The following is a 15498-nucleotide window of genomic DNA, read 5'->3' as shown; positions in this document are numbered from 1 at the left end:
TCACGGTATCTCTGTGCGTTCAAATTGCCAACGATAGAATCCAATTGTGTTCGTTGTCCGTAGCTTATGCCTGCCTATACCTTAACCCCACCACCACCATGGGACACTCTGTTCACAACATTGACATCAGTAAACCGCTCGCTCATACAACGCCATACATGTGAGGCCAGTTGGACGTACAGCCAAATTCTCTAAAACAACGTAGCTTATGGTGGAGAAATTAACATTACATTCTCTGGCAACAGCTCTGGTGGACATTCATGTAGTCAGCATGCCAATTACACGCTCCCTCAACTTGAGACATCTGTATCATTGTGTGACAAAACTGCACATTTTAGAGTGGCCTTTTATTGTCCCCCAGCACAAGGTGCACCTGTGTAATGATCACGTGATAAAATAATGTATATGTTGAAAGATAATGATGAAATAATTCCACTCTGAAACCTTATAAACTGTATGAAATTGATTAGAATCATAAAATTATAATCTGACGATGTGTGTAGTTTTAGTCAGAATTAGGTTAAACAATGTATCTGTATAGCGGAAAAACACAGACTGTCTGAGCAAGGCGTAGCTCAGGATTTTAACTTGTATGTGGGTGCCGTAGAACAATTAAAACTGTATTTGAACCGACCTGGCTAGGCCTCGGAGGAACCTATGAGAGCACAGGGAGTACTTCTCAAGGTTTCCCTAATCTCGGGGGAATGGAACTGTCGGCTGGGTAGTGATACACAGTGGTGAGAACTACGGAGAAGGATACAACTCACCTACTGTTTGTGTGGAAGTATGTGAGTAGGATACCTACTGTTTGTGTGGAAGTATGTGATTAGGATACCTACTGTTTGTGTGGAAGTATGTGATTAGGATACCTACTGTTTGTGTGGAAGTATGTGATTAGGATATCTACTGTTTGTGTGGAAGTATGTGAGTAGGATACCTACTGTCTGTAGGTGTGCAGCTATAAAATGGATGTCTTTGTATAATGGCCTTCAGAACATTCTCTGAATAAACTGTACTCTCTTTTTGCATAAACTGAGTCTTTGACTAATTATTATTATTAAACCCATGGTCTTACAGATCCCGGGTCAGAGCTATTGATGGTCATTTGTTATCATTGGGATTGAAAATTGTCATGACATCATGCTGTTTAATCGGCTTTTTGACATCCCACATCTGTCAGGTGGAGAAATGCTCACTAACAGGGATGTAAACAAATGTGTGCGCAAAATTTGAGCAAAAAAAAAAAAAAATTGTGCGTATGAAACCTTTCTGGGATCTTTTTTATTTCAGCGCTTTACATGTTGGGTTTATATGGTTGTTTTAGTGTAGTTACAGTGCATTCTGAAAGTATTCAGACCCCTAGACATTTCCACAGTTTGTTACATTACAGCCAGGTTCTAAATGGTTGTTTTAGTGTAGTTACAGTGCATTCTGAAAGTATTCAGACCCCTAGACATTTCCACAGTTTGTTACATTACAGCCAGGTTCTAAATGGTTGTTTTAGTGTAGTTACAGTGCATTCTGAAAGTATTCAGACCCCTAGACATTTCCACAGTTTGTTACATTACAGCCTAATTCTAATATTTGAAAAAATATATAATCTGATAAATCTACACACAATACCCAATAATGACAAAGCACTCGTTCAAGGGTTTTTCTTATTTTTTAAAAACTATTTTCTATATTGTAGAATAATAGTGAAGACATCACAACTATGAAATCACACATGTGGAATCATATAGTAACCCAAAAAAGTGTCCAACAAATCAAAATATATTTTAGATTCTTAAAAGTAGCCACCCTTTGCCTTGATGACAGCTTTGCACACTCTTGGCGTTCTCTCAACCATCTTCACCTGGAATGCTTTTCCAACAGTCTTGAAGGAGTTCCCACATATGCTGAGCACTTGTTGGCTGCTTTTCCTTCTCTCTGCGGTCTGCCTCATCTCAAACCATCTCAATTGGGTTGAGGTCAGGGGATTGTGGAGGCCAGGTCATCAGATGCAGAACCCCATCACTCTCCTTCTTGGTAAAATAGCCCTTACGTGACACTTGGCATTCAGGCCAAAGAGTTCAATCTTGGTTTCACCAGACCAGAGAATCTTGTTTCTCATGGTCTGAGAGTCTTGAGGTGCCTTTTGGCAAACTCCAAACAGACTTTCTGTCTGGCCACTCTACCAAAAAGGCCAAATTGGTGGAGTGCTGCAGAGATGGTTGTCCTTCTGGAAGGTTCTCCCATCTCCACAGAGGAACTCTTGAGCTCTGTCAGAGTGACCATCGGGTTCTCAGTAACCTCCCTGACCAAGGCCCTTCTCCCCCAATTGTTCAGTCTGGCCAGGCGGCCAGCTCCAGGAAGAATGTTGGTGGTTCCAAACTTCTTCCATTAAAGAATGATGGAGGCCACTGTGTTCTTGGGGACCTTCAATGCTACAGAAATGTTTCGGTACCCCAGATCTGTGCCCGTGAGGAATATTTCACATCAAATAAAGGCTACTTAAAGTTCAAGAAAGAACACACATTCTGTTTCTACACTTGTCTCATGTTTTTTACAATTTATAACTTGAATTGTGCTTTTGGTCATTAAGCCTCATTAAATCAAACTGTATGAAGCTGTATGTATTTTATTTCAACACCTGCTCCTGATCTGTACCTCAGTACATTGTCTCTGTACTGGTACCCCCTGTATATAGCCTCCACATTGACTCTGTACTGGTACCCCCTGTATATAGCCTCCACATTGACTCTGTACTGGTACCTCCTGTATATAGCCTCCACATTGACTCTGTACTGGTACCCCCTGTATATAGCCTCCACACTGACTCTGTACTGGTACCCCCTGTATATAGCCTCCACATTGACTCTGTACTGGTACCTCCTGTATATAGCCTCCACATTGACTCTGTACTGGTACCCCCTGTATATAGCCTCCACATTGACTCTGTACTGGTACCCCCTGTATATAGCCTCCACATTGACTCTGTACTGGTACCTCCTGTATATAGTCTCCACATTGACTCTGTACTGGTACCCCCTGTATATAGCCTCCACATTGACTCTGTACTGGTACCTCCTGTATATAGCCTCCACATTGACTCTGTACTGGTACCCCCTGTATATAGTCTCCACATTGACTCTGTACTGGTACCCCCTGTATATAGCCTCCACATTGACTCTGTACTGGTACCCCCTGTATATAGCCTCCACATTGACTCTGTACTGGTACCCCCTGTATATAGCCTCCACATTGACTCTGTACTGGTACCTCCTGTATATAGTCTCCACATTGACTCTGTACTGGTACCCCCTGTATATAACCTCCACATTGACTCTGTACTGGTACCTCCTGTATATAGCCTCCACATTGACTCTGTACTGGTACCCCCTGTATATAGCCTCCACATTGACTCTGTACTGGTACCTCCTGTATATAGCCTCCACATTGTCTCTGTACTGGTACCCCCTGTATATAGCCTCCACATTGACCCTGTACTGGTACCTCCTGTATATAGCCTCCACATTGACTCTGTACTGGTACCCCCTGTATATAGCCTCCACATTGACTCTGTACTGGTACCCCCTTTGCCTCGTTGTTTTGTGCTACTTTTTTTTCTTCTTTAGTTTATTTAGGAAACATTTTCTTAACTCTTATTTTTCTTATCTGCACTGTTGGTTAAGGGCTTGTCAGTAAGCATTTCACGGTAACACCTTATAACACCTGTAATATTCAGCGCATGTGACAAATAATATTTGATTGTAACTAAATATGAAGTATGTCAGTTTCAATGTTACGGTCTTTAATTAAATTATATTTTTCAAATTCAGGTTGTCTGTTTATCTGCGTCATTCCTTGATCATTCCTTGTGGTTCCGTAGCTCAGTTGGTGGAGTATAGTGCTTGTTAAACCAGGGTTAAACACATGACTGTTGGACCCTCCCCTTTTCCCTCAGAACAGACTCAATTCGTCGGGGCATGGACTCTACAAGGTGTCGAAAAGCGCCCATGTTGACGCCAATGCTTCCCACAATTGTGTCAAGTTGGCTGGATGTCCTTTGGGTGCAGTGGGGTCTCCTCAGAGGAGGAAGGGGAGAACCATCGTCCTCAGTTATTTTCAGAAAAATAAAAATGGTTGAATATTTACAAGTTGTCCTTTTTAGATAAAACTATACTAAATATAATCACGTCACCAAATAATTTATTAAAACATACTATTTTGCATCCTCCTCTGGGTACATTGACTTCAATACAAAACCTAGGAGGCTCATGGTTCTCAAGCCCTTCCATAGACTTACACAGTAATTATGACAACTTCCGGAGGACGTCCTCCAACCTATCAGAGCTCTTGCAGCATGATCTGACATGTTGTCCACCCAATGTAAGGATCAGAGAAGGAATCTAGTACTGAAAGCATACACTACAGCTAGCTAGCACTGCAGTGCATAACATGTGGTGAGTAGTTGACTCAAAGAGAGAGAAAGACAATAGTTGAACAGTTTTGAACAAAACAAAGGAGAAGCGAGAGAGAGATTTCGTCAATTATTTTCCACTTTCAGTTTCACTTACTTAGCTAGCAAATGCAGCTATCTAGTTTAGTCTACTGAAACACCCTGCTCAAACAGAGGGATGCTATGTTAGCTAGCTGGCTATGACTATCCAACACAACACTGGAACTCTTCCAAGTCAAGGTAAGCTTTTGGTTTTACTAATTTATTGCCACCGGGGTCCGCCAATGTAAATGCTAAACTGCTTACTGACTGTTCACTGTAACGTTACTGCATGATTGTAGCAAGTTTACTAACATGTTAGTTATATTAGCTATGTTGACTATGATGTTACTTTAGCTAATATGTTGACAACAATGTAAGCTGTGTGTTTCAGTTATGAAATGGTTTGGCTTGGAAAGGTTTTTTCTCCTGGTCACATACAGCTGATGTGTTGTGCATTGAAGTCCATAAACAAAGGGAGAAGGTGATAAGAGGAGGGAAAAGGTGATAGAAGGAATACAACATGGCTGTTATGAAAGTGACCTGTGTTTATGCATGATCAGGGGTGAATTCGTTCTGCCGATTCTGTGAACAAACGTTTCTTAAACGAAACAAAACGGGGATAAACACCTGAATTTGTCCAATAGAATCTCTATTTCAGCTAGATGCAGTATTGAATGTGTCTGTCCATGTGTCTTGGTACACAGGGAAACTGTAGCGTTGCAGTTCTTGACACAAACCGGTGCGCCTGGCACCCACTACCATACCCCGTGCAAAGTAACTTAAATATTTTGTCTTCCCCATTAACTCTCTAAATGGCACACAATTCATGTCTCATTTGTCTTAAAAATCCTTATTTAACCTGTCCCCCCCTCCCCCTCATCTGGATTTAACTAGTGACATCAATAAGGGATCATAGCTTTCACCTGGATTCACCTGGTCAGTCTAAGTCATGGAAGGAGCAGCTGTTCTTAATGTTTTGTAGACTCAGTGTAAAGCACTACAGTTAATCAAGTGCTATTTGCATGTGATGCATTTGCTCTATTGTGTCCAGCAGGGCAAGTAGTTCTGACGTCATAATACACCCTTCTGATAATCAAGTGATATTTGGAATGTCTGGGTGGTTCTATATGATGTCATAATACACCCCTCTGATAATCAAGGGCTATTTGCATGTGATGCATTTGTTCTGTTGTTTACAGGATGATTTGTATCGCATAGAGCGTGGCTTTAAGGGAAAAGTATGGTCACATCTAATAAAAACGAATGTGAAAAATGAACAGAGTATTAACACAAATGTGTATTAACACGCTATTCGTAGAAGTATTTATTAATCATCTACATATTCATATTAAGCTTCTACGTCTGTGTACAGAAACGTATTATTTGTAAGACGTAAGAGAAAATATATCAGCTTATTGTTAAATAATTATGACGTTCTTTCCAATACCGAAAGTGTTGTAACTATTGTTTCCAAACTGCGTTACCCACTCCAGCAGATGGCGATGAGCGTCTTTCGGGTGATGCTTCTTGCGTGACGTATATTGGACGGGACGCTTCTTCAGGAATAACAACACGGCTACTCTTTCAACCACATCGGTAGCTTGCTAGCCAACATAAAACTATCTAACTTAAAACCGAAATATTGACGCTTTAGACCACGGTTATGTACATTAGCTAATCTCAGTGTTTTAAACACAATTATTATGTTGACGTATCTACTGGTTAACTTTAACCTAATTTGCTTGTTCAATTTGCAAACTTGTTAAAGATTGATACTGAGCCTAGCACTAGGCTATTCGCTAATGCTAACTAGCTAGCTAACATCCCTGACCATGAGCTCATTAAACTACTCATTCCCTGCTAAAGAAGTGGATGTCTGCTGTACGGAGAAAGAAGCTCTGGCGCTGAACATTGTCGTGAAAGAAGAAGAAGATGATATTACAGTGAAAGGAGAGGAAGAACCTTTCAGAATGAAAAATGAGGAAGAGGAGGCTGTTATAGGGAAAGAAGAGGAAGAACATTTTGGAGTGGAAGAGAGGATAGAGGCTGTCACAGTGGAAGAGGAAGAGGAAGACGCTTTCAGAATGAAAAAGGAGGAAGAGGAGACTATCACATTGAAAGAAGAAGAGGAGGATGTTACCGTGAACAAATATAAAGAACCTTTAGGAGTGAAAGAGACAGCCAGAGTGGAAGAGGAGGATGTTATAGGGGGGAAAGAGGAAGAACCTTTTAGAGAGGAAGAGGATGCTATCTCAATAAAGGTGAAGGAAGAAGACGTTTTGGGAGTGAAAGAGGAGGACACAGAGGATCCGATTAACACCAGTGAGTACTGTCTTCAACAGGGACACAAACTATGCAGTTGTTGAACTATAATATATTTAAAATCATGATGAATGTGGTCATTTTAGGTTTAGACATATTCATGCCTCTTGTAAGACTCTGTGATTGCAATAGACGGTCGGTCATAAGTTCACCATTTGTTTGATGTTGTCACTCACACAGGCGAGAGACATGATTATTGTGGATCCTCTGGGGAGCCTCAACAACATCCTGATGCTGACGAGGCAGAGAAGAGTCTCTCCAGATCAGAACACCAGATGGTACAGCTTGGTCTGGTCTAGCATACAGCTTGCTCTGTCTAGGCTGGGTTTCTGTAAAGCACTTTATGTCAACAGTGACATCAGCATCCATAATGATCTGTGTCTGTGTCCCCTCTTTATGGTTACCAGGACAACGCTAGCCCTTCCACCCTCCCGGAGTCCCCATGTCGTGCCTCTCCTGGTAGCACCTTACTGCTGGGTATGAAGAGGTTGTCTGTGCTGCTGGTGGACTACAGGAAAACAACAGGGCTGAGTGGAACTGTGAGAGGAGGAGAAGAGATGAAAGGATCAGATTTGACTCATCAAAGTAAGTGATGTAGTTTAGTTTGAACAAATACAATATATCTGCCCACTGGTATCTGTTCCCAGTAGGGCTGTCCCCAACTAATACAAATACAACTTTGCACACTGTTGGCATTCTCTCAACCAACTTAATCTTTTACCAGGACAACCAGCAGAGTTCTGTTAGTTCTGGGATTGAACCCGGGTCTGTAGTGACACCTTAAGCACTGTGATGCAGTGCTTTAGACCGCTGTGCCACTCAGGTGGCAGCTCCTTTGTTTGGCTGATGTTGAGGGACCGGTTGTTTAGCTGGCACCACGCTCGTTGTCCTCAGGGGCTCCACGGCATCTCTGAGCGGGAAAAAATCTATTTTAGCTCATCCGGTAGGGTGTCGTTGGTGTCCGCGACGTGACTCGTTTTTTTTTATTCCGTGACCGTTAGAAGCCCCTGCCTCGTGACTCACTAAATAAGTCTTCAACATTCTAGTACCACATGACTGACAGACTGACTACTACCACAGACTGACTACTACCACATGGACAGACTGACTACTACCACATGGACAGACTGACTACTACCACATGGACAGACTGACTACTACCACATGGACAGACTGACTACTATCACTACTACCACATGGACAGACTGACTACTACCACTACTACCACATGGACAGACTGACTACTACCACATGGACAGACTTCATTAGTGTGTTTGTGGGGAGCATGCTGTTTATTTAGTCAGGCTGTTTATTTAGTCAGGCTGTTTATTTAGTCAGGCTGTTTATTTAGTCAGGCAATGCCCACATTATTCTGATATATTTTAGAATGTTAATTATGTGAACGTCAATGCATAATGCCATTGTGGGTAGGCAAATAATAACAATAAAAATTATTGTTAAAATGGTAATGCATATGTTTTTAGCAGACTGACATTTTGGGTTTTTTAATCCTTTTGGCTATTACAACAATTACACTTAAAAAGTCGGTCCTTGAAAATTACAATGAAGTTTGAAAAAAGTCCTTAAGTTCTTGAATTCGACTTGCCAATGTCTGCATGAATTCCTGCGACTTTGCTCAGCCAAATGAAAGATAAAATAACTATTTAAATAAATAATAAAATAAATGATGCATCATTCAGTTTCCTGTTTCATCTTGTCCCCCGGACAGTAAATCTCAGTCTGCCGCTGGCAAATGTACCTGAATGTTCAACCCTGTGTGTGCGGTGCGTGTTGGGTCTATATGTCTACCACTTCGTGTAGCCGCTAGCGATGCTTATGTCTTCGTGTAGCCGTTAGCGATGCTTATGTCTTCGTGTAGCCGTTAGCGATGCTTATGTCTTCGGGTAATCGTGATTATTTGCATCGGCCATTTTGTTTTGAAAATTCCCCGTCACAACTGCGCTACAGAAACACTGCTGGACAAACAAGGCTGTCTGGCTGGTGTCACTTGAATTAAAGGGTAACTACACATTCAGGTTTTCCCAGATTTCCCCTGATGTGGTTTAAGCATTGTTGTGGAATTAGAACATCCAACTATGTTTTTCTATTGAAAAGTTGGAAAGGTTTTGAGAGAGAGAACCTGGGGAAAAAAATGGGGGGAAAATCAGTCCTCCTCACATTTTTGTTTTGTTGTCGTGGTATCTCTTTTCTTTGCTGTTACGGTAAATAAATCTAAATCAATGTAAGAACACAGGGGAATGTTCATTTAAAAGATTGCTAGTCATTATTAGCCTGGTTCTATTATGGGACACAGGCCAGGTCATTATAAATTATCACTTTTAATTGTGGGAAACTGTATTTACTATCACTGTTGTGGTTGTCTCACCAAGCTACCTTAAGATGGATGCACTAACTGAGGGAAACTAATTACTATCACGATTGTGGTTGTCTCACCAAGCTACCTTAAGATGGATGCTCTAACAAGTTGCTCTGGATAGTGACCATACTATTCCCTTAAAGCCACACAGTGTGAAATACATGGGTCATGTGAACAATGGAGCACATGCATCACATGCTAAGAGCACTTGACTGTAAGTCTCTCTGGATAAGAGGGTCTGACTAAATGACTAAAATGTATGTGGAGATTTCATTCAGGTCTCCCTGTTTTAACCACTCTGTTTATCTTTGGCAGAAGAGAGACCCGACTCAGAGGAACCAGAGACGTCTGAACCAGCGAGACGACACCACTGTTCCCAGTGTGGAAAGAGTTATACCCGTTTATGGAGCCTGAAAAACCACAAGAGAACACATGCAGGGAAGAAGCCTTATCACTGCTCTCAGTGTGGAAAGAGTTTTACCCGGTTAGGGAGCCTTGAAATACATAAAAGAATACACACAGGAGACAAGCCTTACCACTGCTTCCAGTGTGGAAAGAGATTTATCCAGTCAACACATCTGAACGAGCATAAGAGAATACACACAGGGGAAAAACCATTCCAATGCTCTCAGTGTGGAAGGACATTTTCCCGATCAGGGGACCTGAAATCTCATGAAAGAATACACACAGGGGAAAAGCCTTATCACTGTTCCCATTGTAAAAGTAGTTTTAGCTGGTCAGGGCAACTGAACGAGCATGAGAGAACACACACCGGAGTGAAGCCTTACCACTGCTCCCAGTGTGGAAAGAGTTTTACAAGGCTGGGGTCCCTTAAATCACATAAGATATATATACACACACACAAGAGACAAGCCCTATAACTACACCCAGTGTGAAAATAAGTATTTATCATTAGGGGACATAAAAAAAAGCAAACACTCTGTAGAGAGACCTTTCTAATGCTCTCAGTGTGGAATGGGATCTGAATGCGCATAGGAGAATACACACGAGAGAAGCCATTCCAATGCTTGCAGTGTGGGAAGAGTTATCCCCGGCAAGGGTATTTAGAAACTTATGAGACACACATGAAATCAAAATGTAGGTTTCCAACCTAAATAGACATACAAAAGTAACTGCTATTTCATGTGTAATTACATCATTCTGACATGCTAAAACTTGGTATACTTTGGAAAGAAGACATCTGGGAGATTGAGGAATGATCAGAAGAAGACATCTGGGAGATTATGTTGAAATTATCAGAAGATAGGAGTTACATAGTTCAGAATACATAAGATCAAGCACACACAAAATACATTTTTTATTTTTGTTTTTTTGGCCCCTGCTCAAAAGATCAATGGAGGGCATTACTTCACCAGCTATCCTATTACTATTATGTGATTAGCCCAGTTGGTGTTGTAATGTCCCATGGGAAGAATTATGATGTTATTTTTCTATCATTGTAAATTGTGTATAGAGATTGAGCTGACATTTATTATTTCATGTATAATGTTTATTGGATTTACATTGAAATAATGCTCTCTTTCATCCTGTTTACCTGTGTACACAGACCACTTGTATACTCTGGTTTATCATTAAAACTCCTACTGTTAGACTGAGCTTCTGTGTCTGTTATCACTCTTTGACCGGGTGCTCAGAACCTCTATAAGCACATGGCTACTCAAAAATCTCTATAGGCACATGGCTACTCAAAAATCTCTATAAGCACATGGCTACTCAAAAATCTCTATAAGCACATGGCTACTCAAAAATCAATGTGAGAACACAGGGGAATGTCAATTTAAAAGATTGCTAGTCATTATTAGCCTGGTTCTATTATGGGACACAGGCCAGGTCATTATAAATTATCACTTTTAATTGAGGGAAACTGTATTTACTATCACTGTTGTGGTTGTCTCACCTAGCTACCTTAAGATGGATGCACTAACTGAGGGAAACTGTATTTACTATCACTATTGTGGTTGTCTCACCAAGCTACCTTAAGATGGATGCACTAACAAGTTGCTCTGAATAGTGACCATACTATTCCCTTAAAGCCACACAGTGTAAAATACATGGGTTATGTGAACAATGGAGCACATGCATCACATGCTAAGAGCACTTGACTGTAAGTCTCTCTGGATACGAGGGTCTGCTCAATGACTAAAATGATAAATGTATGTGGAGATTTCATTCAGGTCTCCCTGTTTTAACCACTCTGTTTATCTTTGGCAGAAGAGAGACCCGACTCAGAGGAACCAGAGACGTCTGAACCAGCGAGACGACACCACTGTTCCCAGTGTGGAAAGAGTTATACCCGTTTATGGAGCCTGAAAAACCACAAGAGAACACATGCAGGGAAGAAGCCTTATCACTGCTCTCAGTGTGGAAAGAGTTTTACCCGGTTAGGGAGCCTTGAAATACATAAAAGATTACACACAGGAGACAAGCCTTACCATTGCTTCCAGTGTGGAAAGAGATTTATCCAGTCAACACATCTGAACGAGCATAAGAGAATACACACAGGGGAAAAACCATTCCAATGCTCTCAGTGTGGAAGGACATTTTCCCGATCAGGGGACCTGAAATCACATGAAAGAATACACACAGGGGAAAAGCCTTATCACTGTTCCCATTGTAAAAGTAGTTTTAGCTGGTCAGGGCAACTGAACGAGCATGAGAGAACACACACCGGAGTGAAGCCTTACCACTGCTCCCAGTGTGGAAAGAGTTTTACAAGGTTGGGGTCCCTTAAATCACATAAGATATATATACACACACAAGAGACAAGCCCTATAACTACACCCAGTGTGAAAATAAGTATTTATCATTAGGGGACATAAAAAAAAGCAAACACTCTGTAGAGAGACCTTTCCAATGCTCTCAGTGTGGAATGGGATCTGAATGCGCATAGGAGAATACACACGAGAGAAGCCATTCCAATGCTTGCAGTGTGGGAAGAGTTATCCCGGGCAAGGGTATTTAGAAACTTATGAGACACACATGAAATCAAAATGTAGGTTTCCAACCTAAATAGACATACAAAAGTAACTGCTATTTCATGTGTAATTACATCATTCTGACATGCTAAAACTTGGTATACTTTGGAAAGAAGACATCTGGGAGATTGAGGAATGATCAGAAGAAGACATCTGGGAGATTATGTTGAAGTTATCAGAAGATAGGAGTTACATAGTTCAGAATACATAAGATCAAGCACACACAAAATACATTTTTTTTATTTTATTTTGGCCCCTGCTCAAAAGATCAATGGAGGGCATTACTTCACCAGCTATCCTATTACTATTATGTGATTAGCCCAGTTGGTGTTGTAATGTCCCATGGGAAGAATTATGATGTTATTTTTCTATCATTGTAAATTGTGTATAGAGATTGAGCTGACATTTATTATCTCATGTATATTGTTTATTGGATTTACATTGAAATAATGCTCTCTTTCATCCTGTTTCCCTCTGTACACAGACCACTTGTATACTCTGGTTTATCATTAAAACATCCTACTGTTAGACTGAGCTTCTGTGCCTGTTATTACTCTTTGACCGGGTGCTCAGAACCTCTATAAGCACATGGCTACTCAAAAACCTCTATAGGCACATGGCTACTCAAAAACCTCTATAGGCACATGGCTACTCAAAAACCTCTATAAGCACATGGCTACTCAAAAACCTCTATAAGCACATGGCTACTCAAAAACCTCTATAGGCACATGGCTACTCAAAAACCTCTATAAGCACATGGCTACTCAAAAACCTCTATAGGCACATGGCTACTCAAAAACCTCTATAGGCACATGGCTACTCAAAAACCTCTATAAGCACATGGCTACTCAAAAACCTCTATAAGCACATGGCTACTCAAAAACCTCTATAGGCACATGGCTACTCAAAAACCTCTATAGGCACATGGCTACTCAAAAACCTCTATAGGCACATGGCTACTCAAAAACCTCTATAGGCACATGGCTACTCAAAAACCTCTATAGGCACATGGCTACTCAAAAACCTCTATAGGCACATGGCTACTCAAAAACCTCTATAGGCACATGGCTACTCAAAAACCTCTTAAGGATCGCCCCCTTTTGTTTTTTTTCAATTTTCGCCCTAAAATGACATACCCAAATCTAACTGCCTGCCTTCTTGGTACCATCTGAAAGGAAACACTTTGAAGTTTGTGGAAATGTGAAATGAATGTAGGATAATATAACACATTAGATAAAAGTAAAAGATAATACAAAGAAAAAAACAAAACTTTTTTTGTACCATCTTTGAAATGCAAGAGAAAGGCCTTTCCAGCCCAGGTGCAATTTAGATATTGGCCACTAGATGGCAGCAGTGTACATGCAAAGTTTTTAGTCTGATCCAATGAACCATTGCATTTCTGTAAAAAAAAAATTGTATGAAGACTGCCAAAATGTGCTTAGTTTGTTAATTAACTATTCATGTTCAAAACTGTGCACTCTCCTCAAACAATAGCAATGGTATTCTTTCACTGTAATAGCTACTGTAAATTAGACAGTGCCGTTAGATTAACAAGAATGTAAGCTTTCTGCCAATATCAGATATGTCTATGTCCTGGGAAATGTTCTTGTTACTTACATTACAACCTCATGCTAATCGCATTAGCCTATGTTAAATCAACCGTCCCACAGGGTACCCACCAATCCTGAAGTTAATATGCATTTGCGGTGATAGGGCGCCTGGAGCATTGACTGATTGGCGTTACACCATCGAGCAGTTTGAAGAACGTGCATTTGGGCCACTGACCTGTGGACAGAAATGTTTATACTTGCACAAGGTAAGCTATTCATGCCTTATATTGTTTAACCTATGTGTTATAGCTACTGCTATAACAGCTATCTGAGCAGCTAACCGATCGCTGCAGCTGTAAATAGTCCATCTGTAAATAGCCCACCCAATCTACCTACCTCATCCCCATACTGAAGGGAAGAGTGCCTGGATTCAGGGGGTGGGTGGTGACGCTGGGGGCAGCAGCGAGCCCCAATCCCTGCTGCAGCACCATCCTCTCCTTCTGACGCCGGGAGTACCTGAAACAGGGAGAGAAAACAAACACATGCCGTCACTCAGATTGTCATTAGTCACGTCACACATGTAACAAGTCCCTCATAAGTTAATGTCTTACCACTGACTGATGGTCCTTTGATTCAGCTCAAAGAGCTGAAGGTTGGTCTGGGCCATCAACCTCGGGCTGTTCAGCACTGCATCTCTGATGGCCACGTAGTTTGTCAGAATGAGCACGCACCTGCTCTTCTTTACACCGGGAGACTGCATGGCTCTAGGATGGATTTGGCAGAGCTGACTGCAAATGGCTGACTGCAAATGGCTAGTTTGCAGGGTCCGAGTTGAGTCTGAGAAGGCAACTGAAACAGGAGATAAATAATTAGAGAACATTCAAAAATAATGAGAGCCATCACCTGACCTTCATATGCATTTAATGTAGCGGCAATATAATAGTCAGGTGAAGGACATGAACGCTAACAACATACCGTCGGAGAGTATTTTCCTAGGATAATGGACGACTTCCCCTTCGTTGCCTTGAACCGCCCCTGATCGATCCTCTCCTGGTGTTGGGAAGGGTAGATCAAGCGCTGCTTGTCGAAGTCTGGCAGCGCCAGCCACAGCTCCACCAGACCGTCTACCTGGTCCGACAGCCACTGATGGTTCCTCACCCCCACCAAGGCCCTGGCAAGCCTGCGGACAAGCTGGTAGCCCGGCATTGCATCAGGGACTTGCTTCTCCTCCTGAAGATAAAGAGACATGGAATAATTGATGAGGACAATGTCACACATTTAGGGGTAACACATAAGATTCTTCTACAAAGGAAATAGGAGATATTATTTTATATTGTGGAACTGAAAATCACACAGATGGAATCTGTTAAAATGTAACATGTTTCAAGTTAAACTGTAATTTGTTTGTTATCCTGTTTAGTGAATGATTACTGTGAGTATTAATGGAGTTCGGGTCATGAAACTGTGTGTATGCTAATTTAGAAGCCATGACCCAGTCAGATAAGAGGAAATTGCCTAGGATCAGAGACCAGGGCCCAGAAGATGGTTCGCTAAACAAAGAGAGGACCAAGAACATTCCACAGGGGAAAGACGTTGGGGGTCATAGAATGTAAAGCTGGGAAGGTGACGTCTACAGGGAAGAGTATAAGATGTGCTGTTAGCTTTCTAAGTGTATGCACTCAGCTGCTGAAGGCATCCTTGTTATTAAATAAACACCCAAAACTTGTCTTGAGTTTGTCTCAATTCCTTATTTAAAAGAGGTTGCACTGG

The 15498-nt window shown here is 41.4% G+C and overlaps 1 protein-coding gene across 1 annotated transcript; it reads left to right on the top strand.

Moving 5' to 3' along the window:
* Positions 1-6049: 6049 nt before the first annotated feature.
* Positions 6050-10796, top strand: LOC139424292 (zinc finger protein interacting with ribonucleoprotein K-like). The gene is made up of 4 exons (XM_071175988.1): positions 6050-6805; positions 6986-7083; positions 7213-7390; positions 9498-10796. The coding sequence occupies exons 1-4, from the start codon at positions 6316-6318 to the stop codon at positions 10061-10063; spliced, it is 1332 nt and encodes a 443-aa protein (XP_071032089.1). The 5' UTR covers positions 6050-6315; the 3' UTR covers positions 10064-10796.
* The last annotated feature ends 4702 nt before the right edge of the window (positions 10797-15498 follow it).

Source organism: Oncorhynchus clarkii, chromosome 13, assembly GCF_045791955.1.
Source record: "Oncorhynchus clarkii lewisi isolate Uvic-CL-2024 chromosome 13, UVic_Ocla_1.0, whole genome shotgun sequence".
Taxonomy (NCBI): Eukaryota; Metazoa; Chordata; class Actinopteri; order Salmoniformes; family Salmonidae; genus Oncorhynchus; species Oncorhynchus clarkii.
This window is presented reverse-complemented; position numbering and strand designations above follow the sequence as displayed.

Excerpts from the sequence above, each read along its gene's own strand:
- LOC139424292 (XM_071175988.1), top strand. The coding sequence starts at position 6,316 with ATGAGCTCATTAAACTACTCATTCCCTGCTAAAGAAGTGGATGTCTGC. Across the intron at positions 6,806-6,985 it reads AGAGGATCCGATTAACACCA|GCGAGAGACATGATTATTGT; the intron begins GTGAGTACTGTC and ends TCACTCACACAG. Across the intron at positions 7,391-9,497 it reads ATCAGATTTGACTCATCAAA|AAGAGAGACCCGACTCAGAG; the intron begins GTAAGTGATGTA and ends TATCTTTGGCAG.